Source organism: Megascapheus bottae, chromosome 17, assembly GCF_031878675.1.
Source record: "Megascapheus bottae isolate mThoBot1 chromosome 17, mThoBot2.hap1, whole genome shotgun sequence".
In the NCBI taxonomy this organism is placed as follows: domain Eukaryota; kingdom Metazoa; phylum Chordata; class Mammalia; order Rodentia; family Geomyidae; genus Megascapheus; species Megascapheus bottae.
In genome coordinates this window covers 39,981,889-40,004,596 of record NC_143525.1, presented here as the reverse complement: position 1 = coordinate 40,004,596, position 22,708 = coordinate 39,981,889, and the positions used below count along the sequence as shown (strand labels likewise).

Genomic DNA, 22,708 nt, shown 5'->3' with positions numbered 1-22,708 from the left:
ACCACAAGCTCTATAAAGTAAGGATTATATCTGTTTGACTCATCTTATTATGAACCTAGGAAAGTGTCTGACATCTACTAGGTCCTAAAATGTTTGATGAGCAAAATGGCATTTGATTCTTATTTTTAAGACTTACTATAGTTTTTCACCTATGTAACTAAACTTTTTAAAAGGTTAAAATTACCACCTAGTACGTGTATGTTCTAGAAAGACTATGTTTGCACAAATGAATATATCCTAAAGGAAAAGTCTTTGCAGTAATCCTGAGACTGAGTCTAAAAGAGAAAAGTTAAAAAAACAAACAAAAACCATTAAATTCAAACTAAAAACATTCAGCCAATTATTTGATTGTTTTGCTCATACAATGTAAACCTCTAAACCTTTAGAAACAGCTAGTTGAGTCAATATTTTGCTTGTAGAACAGATGCTTGATGTTGCTGAAACTATCATTTTACTTAGATCTCTATTGCTCTAGGATACTGAAGTTTTGCTAGGCATGGAAATGTAATGTCAGCATTCAGGGGGCTGAGGCAGCAGCATCTGAAGCCAGTTTGGGGTATACAGTGAGACTCTGTGTCCGCCACCCTATTCCCTCTCTCACCTTCTCCAAAAGGAAAACAAAAGTCAACAATGAAATAACACAGAACCCTTAAATGAAACTTGTACTATTCATTAAAGTAAGTGCTAGAAAACCTTAGCCACATGCTGTGTGTTGGGTGAAATAATCTGGATGTGATCCAGTGTTTTAATATTAACATTACAGCACAGTGATTGTCCTAGATCTTTGGTCTTCATAAAATCTGGAAAGGCCGAAGGAAAAAAAAATTATAACTAGTCCCCTTTTTCATACTAAGGACAGAGCCATGAGGAAAATATGACTACCAGACTGTGCATTTGACATATGATACAACTGAATTGTTGTTCATTTTCTAGAGCATGAATGCCCACTAAAATGAGACTATGCAGATGATACTAGCAGGAGAGAGTTTGAAGAGACATAGACTAAGGATGCATTTTTTCATACAATTCTTAGGAGTCACGGTTTTTGCCTACCAAGAATTCTGAGATCATCTCAGGTAAAAGTAACACATTATCTATGTACAGGTAAAAGAATATTATCAGTAAGGAAAAAACTTGAGTGAATCTTTTTCTGCTGAGATAATTCCCATTAGAAATATTCATCGGCAGCATCACAACACTGTGTGCTTTTTCATTAATAAAAGTGTTGATTAAAACCCTTACATAGATATACCTCCATGTAGCTGACTCAGATTTTTACTGTTAGTGGTAGGTGGGTGGAGAGGGAATAGATGTGTTTTCTACAGGAAATACTATAGAGATTTGAAATCTAGGTCATGCAGCAGCACTGTTATGAGCAGAGAATAAGGGACCAGTTATTTTTTCCTCTTTTTTTTTTGCCTATCATTCAAATAAAAAAAATCATTTATACAACAGTTAACAATTACTTCCTTTGTAATTAGTTTGTTATCTCAAAATTAGTGATAGCCACAATTACCGTTGATAAGCTCTTCGGAGTCTGAACATGTTACCATTGTACACAGGGAAGTTTATAGTCCTTTTGTATACTCATATCAAGGGAAAACTGGTAAACAAAAAGCTACTTAATAAAAGTTGTGCTTCTATGAAATCCTTTACTGGGAACCGTGAAGCTTTATTAAATACCAGGTAAGTTTCTATAGCATTGGAGTGTTGTCATATGAACTCAGCACATTCCGAGACTTGCTAACTTTTGTGGTTTTCTGAATTTTTATAGTAAATGCTTATCTGTGTGCTGTGAGACACTAATAGTCATCAGAAGGAAGACAGATACCAACAAAATATTTTCAAAAGAAAGTACCTAAGCATTGAGAGTACTATGTGCAGTTATTTCTTTTTTCTTTTTTTCCCCTTTATGGTTAATCTCATGAGGTTACTGTATCTGACTTTGTTATCTGGTGTACTGTATATACCTTTATTTGTTTATTTGAAATAGGGAAAGAAAGGGGGGAAAACAAGATGACTGGGAAGGAGTGAGGGGAGGGAAAAGGGGACAAAAACATGAGAAGGGGTATCAATGTGCCCACTATCTGACGAATCTAAATGTAGCCCAGACAATTTAAAAAAAGTAAAAAATAAAAGCAAGTATCTAAGCAGCATTCTCAGATTCATGCATTAACTTGGCCTGGGTGCTGTCCCTAAGCTCTTCAGCTCTAGTCTACCGCCCTACTCCTGGGCCTGGCTCTTGTCCCTGAGCTCTTTAGCTGAAGGCCATTGTCTTACCCTTGAAACAAGCCCCATTTCCCATTTTCTAGAGGCTAATTGGAGGTAAGAGTCCCATGGACTTTATTAACCAGGCTGGCTTTGAACCTTGATCCTCAGATCTCAGCTTCCTGAGTAGCTAGGATTACAGGTATGAACCACTGCTCCTGGCTCATTTGGATATTTAAAAGTATGCTTATAAGTGTGTATGCTTTCACATTAAACTCTTTGGTCCTGAGATGTAGCAAGTAGGTTAAGCACTTTAGTTGAAATATAAAGTCAGAAGATTAGAAACCCTTGAGTTTGTCTTTATAGCTATATTACATTCCTAAAATTAAGATAGGACACCTAAGTTTCCATCAATAATTCAGAAAAATATCTAGTACATAAACCATGTTGGAGTAGTCAAATTTCCTCTAAAGTTGAATTTGATTTGTAAATAGAAGAAATTTGTTTTAAGTGCTGAAAGGTGACATCTCTGTTCCCAGGGCTGTCTCTATACTTCAGCTTTGCTTTCTTTTGCACCTTAAAACCTTCATGTCTATACTCCAGTTTCATTGATAGCAAAGATCTGCTAAGCAATTATTATTTTCAACTAGGAGTTGACTAAAGGTTCAAGCATATGAGTCAACAGCTTAATTTTGCATCATTGTTAGCATATTTTGTAAAAGAGAAAACCAATGGTTTTCGCTCCAACGGATAAAGATGAAAGTATAATTAAAAATTCAGAATATTCATGAAGAAAATACACACTTCTATTTGGGAAGGAACACATAAAAGAAAACTATAGGATATGAACTGAGGTGAGAATGCTGCACAAATATAACTTTCCTCCTAGTTGATGATGAACAAAGAGAACATGGAAAGAATTATAAAACTGGCAGGATTCAAATCACATCAGCTCTTGGTTCTTCAAATCAATAGCAAGCCACTGATATAATTTATCAGACTATAAAAGAGAGCTAGATGGTTTAAGAATTATGTTCAGTTTATTGCATTTATGTTTCTTTTTAAGGGGGCCAATGTGTTTCCTAAGGAACTCTAAGGTTGATTTATTGCAAGATACTTAGAAGAACCCATAGTAGTCTGTTTCCTTAAGTTAATGTCAATTTATTACTATCCAAGCAGTAAAAGGATAATACCAGTTTTTCAATAACTTTCCAACATATAGTTTATAAATGAGCACATTCCACTGATCTTTGCCAGAATCTTATCAATACAAACAGGTCAAACTTCAGATAACCACTTCCTTTATAGTTCGAAGAGAGAGATATTTCTAGCAAAGGCTAAGGTTAACAAATCTTTATGGGTATTTCAATTTTTTGGAGGGTAGTCCTAAGTTTTGAACTTAGGACCTTGAGCTTGCCAAGCAGACACTTGAGCAATGACCCAGCCCCTTCACTGCTTTTTGAACAATCATCAAATTTATGCAAAGGCTGGTCCAGATTGTGACTCTCCTCTTTATGCTTCCCAAATAGCTGAGATGTCAGGTTCAGCTACCATGTCCAGCTTTCCATTGGTTGAGATGTGACCTCATGGGCTTTTTTCCTTTGTATTGTGATTGAACAGAGACCCTTCTAATCTCTACTCCTCAGTAGCTGTATAATCATACATGTTTCCAATTTATCAAGACAGGAATAGAGAAAGTGCCTAAGAAACTTCAAGGTTGGCTCTGGGAAATACAGGAAATAGCATTATAATACTCAAAGGGTCCATTGGGTTCAACAGGGAGAACTCAGGGCTTACTTATTTTTAAACCTTTCACATTATTTTAAACTCATAGCACTACCACCACTTGAATTACCCCAGCTCCCCCACTCCCCTCTTTTTTTTTTTTTGCTTTAGTTATTTTTTAGGTACCATTTTGTGCTTTTTGCCTGCACTAGTCAGGATCCCGATCTTCCTACCTCTACTTCCCACATACCTAGGAACATAAACGTGAGCTACCATGCCTGGCTTGTGGCCACAATGAGGTTGTGCTAATATTTTGCTTGGGCTGTCCTCAAACTGAGATCTTCTCAAGTAGCTGGGATTACTGGCAAAAGACACCATATCTGACCTTCAGTGGTTATTTTTGTTTTCTATCAGGAAGCTGAGACAAGAGGTGCCCAAATTTTCAGTTATAAGTTACATTTGAACCAAAAGATGAGCAAGATCAGTTTTCTTAATCTTCTCTTTGCTTAAATGTAAAGGCTTTCCTAATGTAAACAATGAAGGAACAGTTCTCCCTTGGGATCTCTGTTATACAGCACAGTGCCCCAAGGAACATATTACTGTTAACAACCTATCCAGTCATTTGGTTATCATTGCATGGTTAATGGTTTCTCAGGACAATAATTCTGATTCAGCTAATCAATGGCTCCTAACCACCACTATATTTGGAAATTAGATTTGCTCACAATACTTTACATTTAAACTTAATTTATAATCAATGTAAGCGTGTTCACTTACCCTGGAAAGCAATATGGAGGTTCCTCAAAAAACTAAATATAGGATGACTCTGTGATTCAGCAATTCTAATCCTGGGCATCTATCCAATAGACCACAGATAAGGCCACAGTAAAAACAACAGCACAATCACACTCATTGCAGCACTCTTCACCATAGCCAAAATATGAAATTAGCCCAGATGCCCCTCAGTGGACGAATGGATTAAGAATATATGGTATATACACACACAATGAAATTTTACTCATTCATTGGAATGATATTGTACCATTTGTAAGGAAATGGGAAACTTTGGAAAGAATTATACTAAGTGAAGTAAACCAGACCTAGAGAAATAATGCTTATATGGTCTCTCTCATTAGTGGTAGATAGAATGTGCCTATAAATCTATAAGTAAATACATTGGGTGGTATACAAGCAGTTCCAAATGAATTAACATTATAACAGATGCTATAGAAAACTCAAATAGCTTGAAATGGGTACATGAAAGGGTGGGGCAAGAGAAGGCAGGAGAATGTAGTCAGGAATTCATTGTATATATTATAAATAAGAAATATAAGGGAAAGGGTGGATTGAAGAGGGATGAGACTGTTGAAAGGGATAACACTGATTAAGATGCATTACATTCATATACTACTTTGTTAAATGGTATCTCCCTTAGCTACTTAAAGGTTTTTTTAAATCAAGAAAAATGACAAAAACATAAGACATGATCAAAATCACAACAAAAGGAACACAGGAGAAACATTCAAAAGGAAGGAAAAGAGAATAAGGTCACTAAGGTATGTAGAAAAAGGATATGGTCATCTTTTCTTTGTTCACTGGATATTAGAACAAATAAACTCATAGAAGTATCAGTTATTCGCTTCAATTTTGCAGGTAGGAACACTGAGAGGCAAATTAAAAGACTCACCAAACGGTGAGGGAGACAGGAGACAAAAGCAGGATTTGAACACATGTCAAGGGTCAATGAACACAGTGGTCTATTCTGTTGGCCACTATCTTCCTATTATGCAAACAGCGACAATGACAAGTCATGCAAAAGTATAAAAAAAAAAAGCCAGAAAAATAGATGGAAAGTAATCAGGCTAAAATGTATACAATGATCAAATTTCTTTTTCGTGCTTATTACTTTGCAAATCTTTAGGAAATAACCACATTAAAATTGAATCCCAAATTCAAAAAATAAAGTTTAATTTCATTTTTATGTCAGCAAAAAAATGAAATAAAAATACTGTTGGCCTAACGAACACTTTCCCTCTTATCTTAGCACTTCTCAATTTAGAAAACTGTGTACATGATTAAATGACAACTTGTTGACAGCTTGAAGATCACATCTCATAAGAGAGTCACCAAAATCTGGACATAGGCATGGATTTGTTCAAATTAGCAACTTTTAACATATATCATATGCAGACTTTTCTTTTAATTCATTTTTGATTATGTGTTTCTAGATGCAACATATGTGGTGTGGGTATACAAAATATATAGTGAAATTAATGTAACTATCACCATAGTTACATCATGTATGTGTGTGACAGTGGAAGCAGTAAGAGCACTTAAAATTCACTCTTATCCCAGAACATTTTCAATACATAATGCTCTACATCTTTTTTACCCCCTATGCCGTTTAAACTAGTGTTATACAGAGGCTCTTATAGTTAAAAGAGGCTCTAAGAAATGTCTTATGACTCATACATGGAGGATTGCATTGACATTCAAAACAGTGTTGAAATGAAGTATATTTTTGCCCTTACCAGCCTACTGAAACTTCTTACAGGTCACAAATGCTTACAGTCACAACCTACCCCTTTCTCACATGCCATCTTGTTAACGACATTCTGCAGTGCTGATCATCCTATTTTAATTCTCTTCTTGGGACCCCCATATTCCCAACAGCCTACTACTCTTTATCTACTCCTATCAGCCTGGCTACTTTATCCTGCCCAGCCCTCTCTTTTAAGCTGTCACAAAGACTCCTGTTCTAGCTGTTAGGACTTCAACTACCAGAACAACATAAATATTTTGTGAATCCCCAAACATCAACTCTACATACTGACCCCTCTCCTACTCCCTCTAATCACCTCACAGCATCTCAATATTCTCATGTTCTATCCCTCTTTCTTTCTCCCACAGCTTTCTTGAGTTCCTTGATTCTTAAAGGCTCTGCCAATCTCCAACAATCCAGGCTCAAAAATCTGTTATTGTCTTTTCTCTGCTTCCTTGTTTCTCTTGTTATCTGTTACTCAGTCCTACAAGAGCCACTTCTGTGATGCTGTTGATTTAATTATCCAATAAATCCTTACTGGATGACTGACTCAGTGCATCCTATTGTGTGCAGTAGTGTAAATAACACAAATTAGGGCCTGCTTGTCTGTAGGTTACACTTCAGCTCACACCATCAGGTGGCAAGGAAGTCTTCGCAAGGCAAACGAGAACAAGTGACGAGGAGTGGTCGAGAAGTGGTCGTGGGATTGATTAGGAAAAGTCTCTTTCAGAAGATGACAGAGACATGGATGGAGATTGTGAAGGTAAGAAGAGATATCACCCAGGTAGGCAGAACAGCTAATGCAATGATCATGGGTTGGGAAAAAGTTTGGCATGTCTGAAAAACTACAAATGTAGAGTAAGAAAAGAAACAGTGCTAGATACAAAAACATCAGGCAGCTAGTTGGAGTTAAAAAACAAAAACAAAACAAAACAAAACCTCTGAATCCATTCTAGGGAGCTGCATCTTCCAGGAAGGGTAACAGGAATGCTTGGAGTGTTTTGACTGTGTGAGAAGTATGGTTTAACTTACAGGCTAATAGAGTACAGGGGAGAAGTACAGAAGCAGGAAGACCACTGAGAGGACTGTGAAGCCATTTTCCTTCTACACACTGCTCTAAGTCCCCATTACCTGCATCCACTCCCTCTCCACACTGCTGCCTCCTCTTCTTCACTTTGCACCTTAGTGCCGACTAGACAAAACTCCTGAACCACAGCAGTGATCTTGCTGATACTTGTTGGAGTCCCATCAATGGCTCCTTACTGTCTACTACATCTACAACTTTCCAGAACCCTTTACCAGGAAAGCTCACTTACAACTCCTACCTTTATCTGTTTCTCCTTTTCATGTTATTTATACTGTAGACAAAAGCTTGACAAACCATTGCCTATGAGCTGAGTCTGGCTTGTCACCTGTTTTCTTTGGGTCAGTTGTAGGGTGTAAAATCAAAGGCCTGGGTGCTGTCCCTGAGCTCTTTTGCCCAAGGCTAGTGCTCTACCACTTTGAGCCACAGCTCTACTTCTGGTTTTGTGGTGGTTAATAGATTTCCCTTCCTGGGCAGGATTTGAATGGAAATCCTCAGATCTTAGCCTCCTGAGTGTTAGGTCTGCCTGGGAGAAATGATTCCTTCCCTTGGCGTTCTGTGCATCCTGGAAATCCCCGCCCAGACTGTAACCCTGGCAACTGTCATGTCTCCCAGTGGGAGGTCCCCCAGTCTGAAGTATTTCCTCATCCTCTGAGGTCACATCCGCTTCCGCTGTCCCCCCCCCTATATAATGTCTCACTTCCGGCCATAAGGCTCTTTTTCTTCTACCTGACTCAATCTTGTGCGACTGTAGGTCTGTTTTCTCTCTTTCTCTCTCTCACAATAAACCTTCGCCTCTTAAACTGCGTGGAGTTTCCTTTCGACAAGCCTTACACTGAGTAGCTAGGATTACAGTATGGGCCACCAACTCCTGATTTGTCATCTGTTTTTGTTACAAATACAGTTTAATTGAAACACAGCAATACCTATTTCTACACTGAAATGCTTTCATGCTATAATGGCAGAGTAGAATGGCTGCAAAGAGACACTATAGCCATAAATCCTACAAAGTTTACTTATCTGGTAATTTTCAGGGAAAAAAAAATTGGCAAACAGTTCCAGGAAAACCAAATTTCTTCATGTCTTACATATAGCTCATCTCAGAATGTAGTTCCCTGTATTCCTTCTCCCATCTTCACAAGTGTGCATCCCATCCATCCACTGCCTCTCCCCCTCTCCCTGCCTCATGGCCTTCCTCCCATCTCTCTGTTGTACACCAAATAATGCCTCCAAAACCTGGAACTACATTATATTACGTGGCAAGGGAGTTCAGGCTACTAGTCACCTGACCTGAAAATAGATTACCCATGAATTCACCAAGGATGTATCATGTGAAGTGAAGTTAGAAAGACTTGACTGGCTTTCAAGATGGAAAGGCTATGAGCCAAGGAATGTGGATAGCCTACAGAATCTAGAATAAGCAAGAAGTAGTCTTTCTTAGTGTTTCCTAAAGAGTATACAGCTTTGTTGACACTTTGATTTTAGTGAGACCCATTTTGAAATTATGACTTTCAGAACTACAAGGTAATAAATATATGCAGTTGGAGAAAACTAGGTTTGTGATAATTTATAGTAACAGCAATGGGAAATCAACTTACTTCCCTTCCTTTAAATCCCAGCTACCACATAGTTCTTAAGTAATATGTCCATATACTAGTTTTTAAGTCAGGAATTTTCAAAATTCATTTTAAAGGAAACACCAAAGGGCCTCATGTCCCATAACCCTATGTATTTTTTGAATGTGGACTTTTCAATGTTCTATTTGAGCAGATCATAAAAGTAGCAAAAACTTCAATTCCCTGATTGATGAATATTGGCAAATAATTTTAAGTAGCTGAGTAACTAACTGGAAAAATCCCTTAGCAAAAGGCTAAAAGTGAAATTTAATTTCTGCAGTGAAAATACCACTAACTCAGTAGCCTTAGCTTGTAGTTAGTATGAGTTCCCCATGAAACAGAAGCAGAATGGAATAGTAAGGTATACTTCCTTCACAGACACACAGAGCGAGGTCTCAACCTGCTAGCATAATACTTAAGCTGAACCACCACCACACCACCTATCAGCCTGGAGATAAACTGAATACAAGGCAAGGAATCATCACTCTGAACATAAATTAGGTTAGGATTCAATTAGACTGCGGGGGTAACCACGCATAGGGTAAATCACATACATTTAAGATGTAAGTTTTACAAACATGGTTTATTTGTTCTGCCTATATCATTAGGACTGAAGCTACTGACTGCCACTTTCCTAAAAGAGAGAAATCATTCCAAAATACACACTAGTATCTTTCAAAAGATGGCAATTTGAAAAGGCAAATGCACCCAGGATTTTAAATCATGTTTTTTAAAAAAATGTTCAAGCTGTAGGAAAAACTATGCCCATGTGTTATGAGTACCATTAGAGGTTCTCATCAGTAGTGGAACCGATTCAGATGACAAAAGAGCAAAGACTCAAGTATAGGGGTGACAGTGAATGGTCATAAAGCACGAGTCCTTATAAAAGTCACTATCTCAAGAGTGCTGTTAGGTGCTACAAACAAACTAACAAAAAGGTATCTTAATACTTCACATTAAGTAAAAAAGTGACCAATCATATAAATATACCATATTGATTGCATATTTTTCAGAAAGTGCCAATCAAAGCCTAAATTGAATGTTGGCTTTATTTAGTACAGTATTGGCGGTTAATTAAGCCGTGTGTATGAAATGTACTTGAGGGCTTAAATATTTTTTGTTTGTTTTGTAGTACTGGGGTTTGAACTCAGAGCCTCTTGTTTGCTGAGAAGTGCTCTACCACTTAGTCATGTCTCTAGCCCATACTCATAATTTCTTTTTTCCTTTTTCTGCAATCACCCAGTTCCTTAAGGGCAGGGTGCATACTTGATTCATCTTTGTCTCTCTCATAATGGTGCTTTGTACATAGCAAGTTATCAAAATACATTAATAAAACAAGTATGGCATGTTTGAAAATGTATAATGTATAAAGTCCTATATACACTAAGGTCTAATAATCAGAATATGCAAAAACCCAAATACTTCACTGCTCAACTATACTTAGAGAAAGTGAAGAATGTATCTTTAAAAGAGTTATCTTAAAAGCTATGAAATAAAAAAGTCAATAATCTTCTCAGACAATAAATATGAACTGTCAATGAGCATTTGCCAGCTCACTTTTTCAAAAGGAATATTTCATATCAACAAACATCATTTACTTATTCATAAATAATGACTTTAAGAGTTGAAATATTGTTTTTTTGGTGTTGGTTAAAGTAATATGATTTTGAAATGGATAGGAAAAGCAATAAATACATAATTTTGCCAAATTTCTACTTATATGTTATTCAAATTAAGCTGAAGGGGGCATTTTTTTGTCATCAGCAATGTCCAACAAGGCAGTTGGGAATTAAAGGAAGTACTTATAAAGAATTCACAAATTAGTAGTAAGGAAGACAGACATGGATAACGCTTTAATTTTTTTTCTACTACAGGTCTATAAAGAAAGAAGCGGAACATGAAAATGAATAAAAGATGAAGACATTTCAATTATTGTTAGGTTATAAAGGGGTTGCACTTCTATGTGTTGGGAAGACACAGTCTAGAGACAGAACAAATGAATGCATTATGCCAGTATCATTTGGAATCAATTAAGCTTCCAGTATTTACCAGCTCTGAAATAGTGTCTCAGAAAAAGCTAAGTACAATTCTGTAGCCTGAGAAGAAATAAAGGAAACTGAAATAATCATAATTTGTATTCTGCTTAAAGGGTTCCTTCCCACTTGCCAGACGGCATTTACTCATTTCTGCCTTCTCATGGGTCATTCATCTTCTTCCTTGTACAAATATAAATATACTTAATTTTTGTTTTAAAGTTCCAAAAAAGATATGCATCATAGGATAAGGCAACTATACTCCTCTTATTAGATTTACAGATGAGATAGCTTAGTCAGTTCCTGTAGTCATCTACCACTGAGAAACCAGTATGTGTGTGGTGCCATGTTAGGCACTGGGAAAGCTGAACTGAATGAGAAAGCTTCACATGGAGAGTAGGGATGATTATCTGGGAGAGATTCATGTGAGTATTTCTAATATAACTGTTGGCTGTCTGATTTTGGCAGTTAAAACCTCTTAAAACCTGAAAGAATCATTCTTCTAAGCCTTTCAAACTTCCTTTTCGTTCTAGTCAAAGGGGCTACGGGGATATTTATAATTCATGAAAGGTTTTGAACCTGAGTCAAAGCTGTAAGACTGTATTTTATATCTCCTACTAGAACAGCATTTGCTTATTGTTTTTTTGGTGGTCCTATGGTTTGAACTTAGAAAAACAGACCTGTTTGGCTTGTCTGGTGCTGCTCTACCATATCAATGTCTCCAATCTGGCTTTGTGCTGATTATATTGGGATGGAGTCTGGCAGATTTCTCTATTTTGACTGACTTCAAACTAGATTTCAGCTAGAATAGCTAGGATTACAGGCATGGGTCACTGGTTCCTGGTACCAGAAAGGTATTTTCTGTTCTAGAAAATTCTATGTTTGTTACTAAAAAGGTCATCTTCCCATTGGGAAGAGAGAAGTAAATGGCAATTAATGCCATTAATTTTCCATTGTGGAACCATCAACTATTATACATGTAGCAGATTAAAACAATACATCTTATCTCTTTAGTTTCATTCATGGGTGTGTCCATGGCTTAAGTGAGTTCTTTCTATATAGCACGTCAGAAGGCTTTGATCATGCATGGAGTATGGCTGGGTTTCACATGAAGCTTTGTTTCTCAGTAACATATGTGGAAAACTCAATGCTTAGAGAGGAAGCAAAATGAGCTTAGTTTCTCTCAAATATTAAACCTGGAAAGCCATGTCCCAGAAAGTTGTAAAAATACTAGCAAAATATGCCAACATCAGCAATTATATTTTTAAATAAAAGGACACTAAAGAAACTATTTGCTCATTTGAAGATTTGTATCATCTTGTGATGGATAAACAGTGCAGATGTCATTTTTCTCTTTTCTTTCAAAGAAGTTCTGCTGAATTTTAAATATTTCCTTTGAATAATCATGTTTGACAGATATCAAGGTTAATGTTAGTAAGGTAATTAAAATTAATGTGGAGTCCCCACTGGGCATTATCTACCCAGGTGTTTCCCTCTACCATTACACAAAAATGTTTAATATATAAAATTTTGAGTTTAAACCCAAGGCATTAGGAGTGCTTTCTTCTTTTTCTTTCATGCAGCTACTTCTTTTTTCATAGATACAATGTCTTACTAATGCTAAATTATAATTAACTTAAAATTTTTCATCTTATGGATTTTCAGGTCACCAATACCCAGGTAATATAAATTCAGGCCCCAAACCTACCTAAATACTGGCTGGTGGGGAGTTACTCAGAACTTGAACTCAGGGCCCATCACTGACTCAGCCTTTCCCTTCAGGGCTGGCACTATACCACTTGGGCTACACCTCCACTCCCAGCTCTTTATTGAATAATTGTAGATGAAAGTCTTGTGGACTTTTCTAGAGGGCTTAGAACTATGGTCATCAGATTTTACTCTCCTGAGTAGTTAGGATTACAGTTGTGAGGAACTAGTGCCTATCTTATTTCATTTTTTTTTTTTTTCTGGTGGCCTGTCGTGGGGCTTGAACCATAGCTCCACTTCCAGCCTTTTCTGTGCATGTGGTACTGAGGAATTGAACCCAGAGCTTCATGCATGCTAGGCAAGCACTCCGTTAAAAAAAAAAAAAAATTGCCAGTCCTACTCCATTTTTATATAGGCTTAATACACATTATTTTTTTTCCAGGCAAACATTAATAGAATATTTTATTTTCTTAAAAGATGGGCCAAAGACTTAAAGAGAGTCTTCTCTGAAGAAGAAATAAGAATGGCCTACAGACACATGAAGAAATGCTGGATATCTCTGGCCATAAAATAAATGCAAATCAAAACAACTCTAAGATTCCACCTCACTCCAGTTAGAATGGCCATGATCAAGAAATCTAATAAAAACAGATGCTGGAGGGGATGTGGCCAGGAGGGATCACTACTACACTGGTGGTGGGAGTGCAACCACTATGGAAAGCAGTATGTCAGTTCCTTAAAAGACTAAACATAGAGCCCCCTATTGATCCAGCAATTCCACTACTTGGCATTTACCCAATTGTCCAGAAACAAGGACATACTAAATCCACTAGCACAATGATGTTCATTGTAGCACTATTTACCATAGCAAAGATATGGAACCAACCCAAATGCTCCTTAGTTGATGAGTGGATCAACAAGATGTGGTATTTATATACAATGGAATTCTATGCTACTGTCAGAAAGAATGACATTGCCACATTTGTAAGGAAATGGGAAGACTTAGAAAAAATCATATTAAGTGAAGTAAGCCAGACTCAAAGGAACATAGGCTTAATGGTTTCCCTCATTTGTCATAATCAGTAGAAACCTTGGACTCTCCTAACACAGATTTACAATAGAACAAAGCCTGGATACATAAGGCCATATAGTATGAAGGTAAATGGAAGGACCTCCAGGATATAGAAACAAAAGTCATATAATGAGTGATTGTTGTCCTTAATGTACTATGTTATCTCTCATCTCTTTGGCTGTCCCTTGGTTATCTCATATGATTACAGTATTTCACCTTGGTATCTGATATATTGGACACATGCTTATTTGGTTATTTGAAATAGGATAGGGAAGGGGGAAAAACAAAATGAGGGGCGGGGGTGGGGGGGAGGGAAATGGGGACCAAGACATGAGAAAGGGTAACAATGTTTGTGAAGTAATGCACCTTTGATCTGGTGAATATAATGCAACCCTTCTATTAATTACAATAAAAATATATGGAAAAAAAGAATATTTTATTTTCTTTTGTTGAGAACTTTATCAAGATTCACTTTTTTTCTTCTATATAGCATTGGGATTTAAACTCAGGACTTCATGCTTACTAGGCAAGTTCTTTACCACTGTGCTATAACTCCAGTCCTTTTTCTTGTACTTGTTATTTTGAGATTAGGTCTCAACTTTTGCCTAGGCCTGGACACTGAGCATGGTTCACCTATTTTACATTTCCCAATATATCTGGGATAGCAGATATGTGCCACTATGCTCAGATGTTTCCATGGAGATTGTGTTGTGTACTTTTCTGCCTTGTCTGATCTAGAACTGCAATCCCCCCTATCTCAGCTTCCCCAGTAGATAGTATTACAGGTGTAAGCCATCAGCACTATCTCGTTTAAAAACAAGCTGTTTAAAAAACAAGTACATTTACTGATAATAATATGTTTATTCTTTGAATAAATAATTGAATTTACTTGCATAAATGTATGGTTAACAAATTTGTAGAGATTTTAAATATGGGTGCCAGTAACTGAGAATCAAGTGTCCATGTGCTTAAATGTATATTGTTCTATTACAAATGATTTTCCTCTAGGACATCCTATTGATTTTTTTTTAATTGGTTGCAGGGCTTGAACGGAAGGCCTGGGTGCTGTTTTTGAGCCTCTTTGTGCTCAAAGCTAACCTTCCACTTGAGCCACAGTACCACTTCCAGTTTTTGAGTGGAGTCGAGTCTCATGAGACTTTTCTGCCCAGGCTGGCTTCGAACTGAGATCCTTAAATCTCAGCCTCCTGAATAGCTAGGATTACAGTTGTGAGCCACTGGTGCTCAGGTTATGTTACTGATCTTTATAAACAAGGACATAGTTAGGAAAGTCATCTATAATTTCCACTACAGATAAATAAAGGATATGTTAAAGTTATGGGAATGCCCGGTCATTTAAGTTTTCCACAGATCTAGTCTATTGGGAGATTGGATTTTACACAGAACATTGTTTTGCTACTTTCTAATCCAATGCTGACTCTAAGGCAACTGGGTTCACAGACATACAGTTCTAATAGCAAGGTAGTCTCTCAGCCCTGGCTTAGAAGTAAATATGTGAGCCAGCAGCTTTGATGAACAGGAAACTGGTTCAGCTATTCCACAACCCTTTAATTAAACTGCTGACTGCCCCAGGCAGGGTCTGTTCTAGGTCTTCCCTCTCTGTGTCCCTTTTTTCTTTCCCATGGTTCTATTTAACTCCCTGCTTTCACTGTTTTTTTTTTTGTTTTTGCTTTTGTATTAGAAGGATTTTAAGTTGGGCTGTACCTTCAATATTTTTTGATCAGTTACATTTTATGGAAAATTTCCTCAGTATTGATTCTACAATTCCAGGTTTACAATGCCAACATAGACTCATTTTTATATTCATTCTTCTATTTCAAAGAACATACTGATAAAGACAAATATTAACCAGCTGTCATCAACTAAAATCTATTAAGAGCACTTTGAGGCAAATATGTTCAGCTCCCAAGGTGGAACATTAAGACTTACACTATCAATTTTACTGTAGGTAGAGTGATAGATGAAATGAAATATACTAAAATGGAAATTTGCTTCCATTTGGTTAAAGGACTTATCAAAAATAGTGAAAAATGAATTAGACTTACAATCCACATCAAGGACGGCACGCACAGATTTCACAAGCTCCTTAGATTCCAGGGCTAGAGTTGCTGGGATATGGCGTCCATTTCTTCCCAGAGGTGAGAGGGAAGACTGAGAAGCGAACATGGTTCTTCTATCACTATGGTAGTAATGAAATCATAGGAAACGGTAACTGTTTTTGTTTATTGCTAAATCTGAATTTGTATTTATTATAAATCTGTATAAGAATATTTCTATTCTGGAACATTTATATTCTTACAGTCATATGCTATGTAATCCACAAACAGTATTTCTGTTTTCAAGTCTTTGTTATACAAGAGACATATCTTGAAAGAAATTAGCTTTATTTCATATATAAACAGAAAGCAGATGAAGAAAAACCTCCCTTATAAATCATTTGTTATGCTTATTTTGTGAATGTTTATGCTTCGCAAACATGATGGAGCCTTTTACTTAGTTTGCATAATTCAAATTAAGTACATAACAAATTAAATCGGCGTGTTTTTTTTTTTTTTTGCCAGTTTTGGGCTTGAGCTCAGGGCCTCAGCATTGTCCTTGGACTTTCTCAAGGCTAGAGCTCTACCACTTGAGCCTCAGCACCAGTTCCAGCCTTTTTTTTCTATATATGTGGAACCGAGGAATTGAACCCAGGCCTTGGTGCATGCTATGCAAGCACTCTACCACTAGGCCAAATTCCTGGCCCTGGCATAATTTTTATAGTAATACTAAATATAAATCCAATACACATAGTTTCACTTCTGAATGATCAATAGTAATACTAAATATAAATCTAATACACATAGTTTCACTTCTGAATGATCACTTTTGTTTGTGTTCATCTATTTCTTGTGGTACTGGGAACTGAACCCTACACTTTGCATTAGCAAAGTGGTTTAACGCTTGATTCCATAAAATTATCTTTTTATTTTTTTGGTGCCAGTCCTGGGGCTTGAACTCAAGGCCTAGGTGCTGACTCTGAGCTTTTTCACTCAAGGCAAATACTCTACCACTTAAGCCACAGTTCCACTGTCAGCTGGTTTTGGTGCTTAATGGGAAATAGAATCTCAAAAGACTCCCCTACCATTACCCTCATATCTTAGCATCCCAAATAGCCAGGATTATGGGCATCCTGATATAATTTGCAAGTTTTCCTACAACAAAAGAAATCAATGCACTAAAACTTTCACATGAAAAGACAGCTTCTACTGATTTTAAAACCACCTGACATACAATCCATCTTCTAAAATATAGTAATATTAATTTATAACAAAAAAGCAAAGAATCAATTTTCAAGTTCAAACTTATCTTTATTCTGAATGAACAAGGGTAAGATTTCACAAGTATCTAACTTTTCAAGAGAAGGTAAAATATTGTTTACTAAAGCTTTTAAAAATGTTCTCTTTGACAGAAGAAATACAAGGTAAGGGTAGGCTCTGGCTTTTAAATTATTATTTTGACCCTTGATTTTTTAATGGAAATTTTTTAATTAGCTGAGTGCAACACGATACTTTAGAGGGGTCTTAGAAGGGAGTAAGGTCTTACTAAAAAGAATACTCATTTAATTCACATAATTATTTTATATGATAAGTTGAGTATGTATATACAAACAGAAATGTTAGTTTCTTTCATTGTAAGAAATAAAACACAGAAAAATATGCTTGCAAGTGAAAAGTTGCAGATCATCTACCAAAAAGCATTATGTTGATGCCTAAAATACCTGTTGTTTTTACAACAAAGGGTAGTGTTTCCCCGAGTCCTACACTGATTTTAGCTAAAAGCTGAGAAGTAACGAGTTTTCCTGTTTCTCCAAATGGCACTGCTAAAAGTAAAAGACATATCAAGAAGTAATTCTAAGAAAAGAAATTACTTTAAAAATGCACAATCAAGGTAGGTTGTGGCTCAAGTGGTAAAGTGCCAGTCTTGAGCACAAAAGCTCAGGGCCAGAGCCCTGAGGTCAAGCCTCAAGACTGGTGCGCAAGCACGCACGTGCAAATACACACACACACACACACACACACACACACACACACACACACAGGCATATACAACACAATCCAAAATTTTTCTTTTGTACATGTCTTTTCACCATTTGATGACTATAACCTTGTGTTTTAAAATAAATAAATTTCATGTGTGTATTTCTAGTTCCTCATAAGAAAGTTGAAGTCTGAAGCACATTGTGAATAGTAAGGAGTGTTTTCTGAATGTATTTTTAAAATTTATATATACATTGAATGATGTAGATGGAAGACACCGATTGCATGAGTAGTTTGCAAAGCTCTGTTTGACATAATAAAGATTCTGCTGGGTCAAGGCTGTCCCTTAGCAGTATATCAGTGACCGCTAACTTTCATACACACATAGGATGCTCAATGCATTCCACTTAATCTCATTTTTACAGATTTCTTGACAAGGATGAGATATGCAATTTTACTCAAATGTACGAAGTAACAATTAATTTCATTGAGATAGAATCCCAAACAATTATTTCCTAGCATTTTCCCCCAAAACATCTGTAGGAATGATGCCAAGAATTAAGATCAACTAAAGGATTTTTGTTATATACGCCATAGTTGGTAGATGGAACATTTAATCAGAGGACACACTTGATGAACTCAGTTAAGTTTTCTTACCTTATACTTGATAAAGGAGCAGAATTATCAGATAATACTTCTTGAATGGTCTGGCAATAAACAAGACGATGAAGGCGATATGTAAACTTGAAAAACTTAAAATTTTTTCTTGTTTTTAAATATTTGTAACCTCCCTCCTGTATTGATTGGACAGGTGTTTCTGTTATGGCAGGGGATTCAATTATATCTACACAATATTGCAGCAACAATAAAAACAGTGATGAAAATATTTCTTTATAGAGGAAATGTTTATAAAATTAGGTACATGGTATAAAGATTTTCAAAGAAGTAGTCTTTAAAATAAGATGGATTTGGGAACATGTCATTCTCTCAATTATTTCCCCTAGCAGTTTACATAAATCTAGCTACTGGTTATTATCCAGGCAATGTTGAATCTCCAGTATTTTTGCACTACTGTTTTGAGCCTAAAGGATGCTTCACAAGGTACTCAGCACTGTGACATCTATGTATGTCAAATGTCTATAAAATTTCTAAAAAAATGGCTTTAATATTCAGTTGATCCTGTAGAGGACTCTTTTAGGATCCACAGGGACACCAAAATCCAAAGGTGCTCAAGCCCCTTGTATAAAAATGTTGGCATATTTATGTATATGATCAACACACATGCTCCTAGATACTTTAAATCATTTGTAGACTACATCTATCTAATACCAATACCAACACAATATCGTGAAGATGCTTTGTACTCTATTCCACAATAAAGACAGAAGAAAGTTTATACAAGTTCACTCTAGATGCAATCACTGTGGACCTAATTATGCTATATGAGCAGGACACAAGGTGAACAATGTGTAAAGACATGACTTTCCTGGTGGGAAGCTGGAGCAGGGACGCCTGCATTGATGTGGATTCTGTGCTATACTGAGGCATGGAAAATTTAAATTTTTGATTGTGGGAACATTCTTTCATTTTTTTTCCCCTTTGAGTCTGTAGATGTGAAACCCAACAAGAAGGCAGGACAAATGTAATGTAAATATTTACCTCTACAAAATGAAGAAGCTTTTCAGTGGATGCCTCAAAAGCTTTACGAGCCATTTCTGATTTTCGCAACTGGCAGTCAAGTACAGTGATTCGCTTTCTTAAATCTTGAACACTTTCCTAGACAAGAGATATCAAAAGAAACATCTTACACAATTCTTTAATTTTACATAACTGTTCCCTGTTTTCATGATATTACCTTATAGCACTTCTTCATTTATCTTTGCTCTAAGAACACTTCTTCTGACATAATTTAATGAATGTCTAGTTCAATCATACAACCTCCTTCAACCTTCTTAGTTCTACTCCATCTCTCTTGCCTTCTCCTGATTAGTACCAACCTAGATCTTGTTCTCTGTGCTGTACTTCCCTATAGGTCAACAGTTTTCATTGAGGTTCTTTATGCTGTTTTTATAAATAGTTGCAATTATTCACTTTTTATCATTCTTTTCTCTTTCCTTTCTCCTCCTAAGTCCTTTATGTTGGTTCATGTTGATTCATGCTGTTTATCCATATAAATAACTATGTATTTGGACATATATATATTAATGTTTATGAATATCCAAGCTTTTTATGTCTAGTTTCCATATATGAGTGAAAACACAACATTCTGAACTTGTTATGTATTTTACTCATATGATGTCCTCCAAGTCCATCCACTTACCTACAAATGATATAATTTCACTATTTGGCTAAAGGCTTATCAATCCAAGAACCAAGTGCTTATTTCATTGATTCTGTGTATTGTTCTTTTATTCTTCATTTCATTGATTTTTAAAATTTCCTTTCACTGACTGATTGGCCACTTGCTTTGATTTTTTTTTCTCAGTGTGAGATGGTTATTTGTTTGAGATCTCTCTGACCCGAATATGTAATGCTCTTACTACTGTCTTTGTTATGTTGTATTAAGTGGTATTTTCTTTTTTATTTGCTTCTATGAATTTTCTGATTGCCTTCCTTTCTTTTATAAAAACCAATGATCGTTTAAGAGTATATTAATTGCTGGGCACTGGTGGCTCATGTCTGTTATTGTAGCTTCTCAGGAGGTTGAGATGAGGACTATGGTTTGAAGCCAGCCTGGGTAGGAAAGTCTTCGAGGCTCTTATCTCCAATTAACTACCTGAAAACTGGAAGTGGGACAGTAATTCAAAGTGGTAGAGCACTATTCTTGAGCACCATAGCTCAGGGACAGCACCCAGGCCCTGAGTTTAAGCCCCAGGACACATACATAAAAAAATACATTAATCAGCTGGGAGAGTGGCCTTATGGTAGAGTGCTTTCCTAGCATGCATGAAGCCCTGGGTTTGATTCCTTGGTACCACATACATAGAAAAAGACGGAAGGCTGCTGGGGCTAAGTGGTAGAGCACTAGCTTTGAGAAAGCCCAAAGACAGTGCTCAGGCCCTGAGTTCAAGCCCTAGGATTGGCAAATAAATAAATAAATAAATAAATGATATACTAATCAATCACCCTGTTTGTCTATTTTCTGTAGTTTCACACACACACACACACACACATATATATATGTATATATATATATACACGTATATATGTATGTATATATAGAGAGAGAAAGAGATAGAGACAGAGAGACAGAGAGAGACAGAGACAGAGACAGAGAAACTTGGGCCAGGAGAGTGGTTTTGTAGTAGAGTGCTCACCGAGCTTGCATGAAGCCCTGGGTTTGATTCCTTAGTACCACATACACAGAAAAAAAGCTGGAAGTGGTGCTGTGGCTCAAGTGGTTAGCTATGGCTAGCCTTGAGAAAACCCAAGGACAATGCCCAGGCTCTGAGTTCTTGCCCTAGGACTAGCAAAAGAATAAAAAGAAAAATCTAAATAATTTCATGTGAATCTATTGAAAGTTAGATTATTATAAAGTAAAGGGATAAAGAGAAGGGAGAGGGAAAAAAAGATGTCTGTATCAATCACAACAGGTTCCTTATGTTTGTATCATACATGGTACAGTTCATCATGCAAATGAAATATGAAGGAATGAATGACTGAGTAAGAATGTACATAAGGAAAGAAAAGAGAAAAGAAAGGAAGTAAGAAAAGAAGAGTAAGAAGAGGCTAAGGATGCAGCTCTCTGTGACAGAGTGCTGGCCTAGCATGTGTGAGGTCCTGACTCAATTGCCAGCATTGGAAAAATAAAAATCTTAAGTACTGGGCCAGGAGTTTGGCCCTGAGCTCAAGCCCAGGATTGGCAAAAAAAAAACCAAAAAAACAAAAAAACAAAAAAAAATCTTAATTTTCACTCTAATTGTAACTATAATTATTACCAAAAGTACCTTTGATACACTTGTAATCCCTCAGATAGTTTCATAATCTGATTAAAGTTACATGAAATACAAACTCTAGGAGAAAAATAATAAATATATGTATCATTGCAAAATATTGTTCTTTTCTCAGGTTCTATGTTTCCCGTTGGCCCTGTGGTATTTTCAAAGGGACAAGGGAACTTCAGCCTTCTTGTGGAATTATATAGGCAGATGAAATATACCAGTAATTCTTAACTAACAAAGAAAATTTGAGGTATCCTAATATTTCATTTCCTAAAACGAAATTTTATTTTCATTCGCACTTGGAATATTTAAAGAATTTACAATATCTGCCTACATATTCATTAATTATTTGAACTTACTTGATATTCCCCAAGTTAGTGATATATTTATTTTTTATAATTGCACAACTCTATGTCTTTTTCAACTTACTCAACTTTCTATCTTACTTCACAGACCTATCATATATATCTGTTACAGCTTTTGGATGATATTCAATGAACATAGTATGTACATTACAAAAACTTTTTTTTGAGCCACAGCACTACTTCTGGCTTTTTCTGTGTATGCGGTTCTTGGGACTTGAACCCAGGGCTTCATGCATATTAGATGAGCATACTATCACTAGGCCACATTCCTGGCCTTACAAAAATTAATATAATTAAAAAAATTCAAATGAAGAAAAATTCATATTGCCTCTTATAAAGCATTCAAATTTTCCTATTAAAATTGAGAGGCATTGTAATGGA

General features: G+C 36.3%; 1 protein-coding gene across 1 annotated transcript in view; it reads right to left on the bottom strand.

Annotated features, from left to right (window-relative positions):
- Positions 1-22,708, bottom strand: part of Stxbp4 (syntaxin binding protein 4) — an 88,909-nt gene that overhangs the window by 14,374 nt on the left and 51,827 nt on the right. The window contains exons 12-14 of the mRNA XM_090351058.1: positions 19,681-19,797; positions 18,679-18,728; positions 16,051-16,184 (exon numbers count right to left, since the gene is read on the bottom strand). Coding sequence (XP_090207184.1) covers positions 16,051-16,184; positions 18,679-18,728; positions 19,681-19,797 — 301 coding nt within the window. The remainder of the gene's footprint in view (positions 1-16,050; positions 16,185-18,678; positions 18,729-19,680; positions 19,798-22,708) is intronic.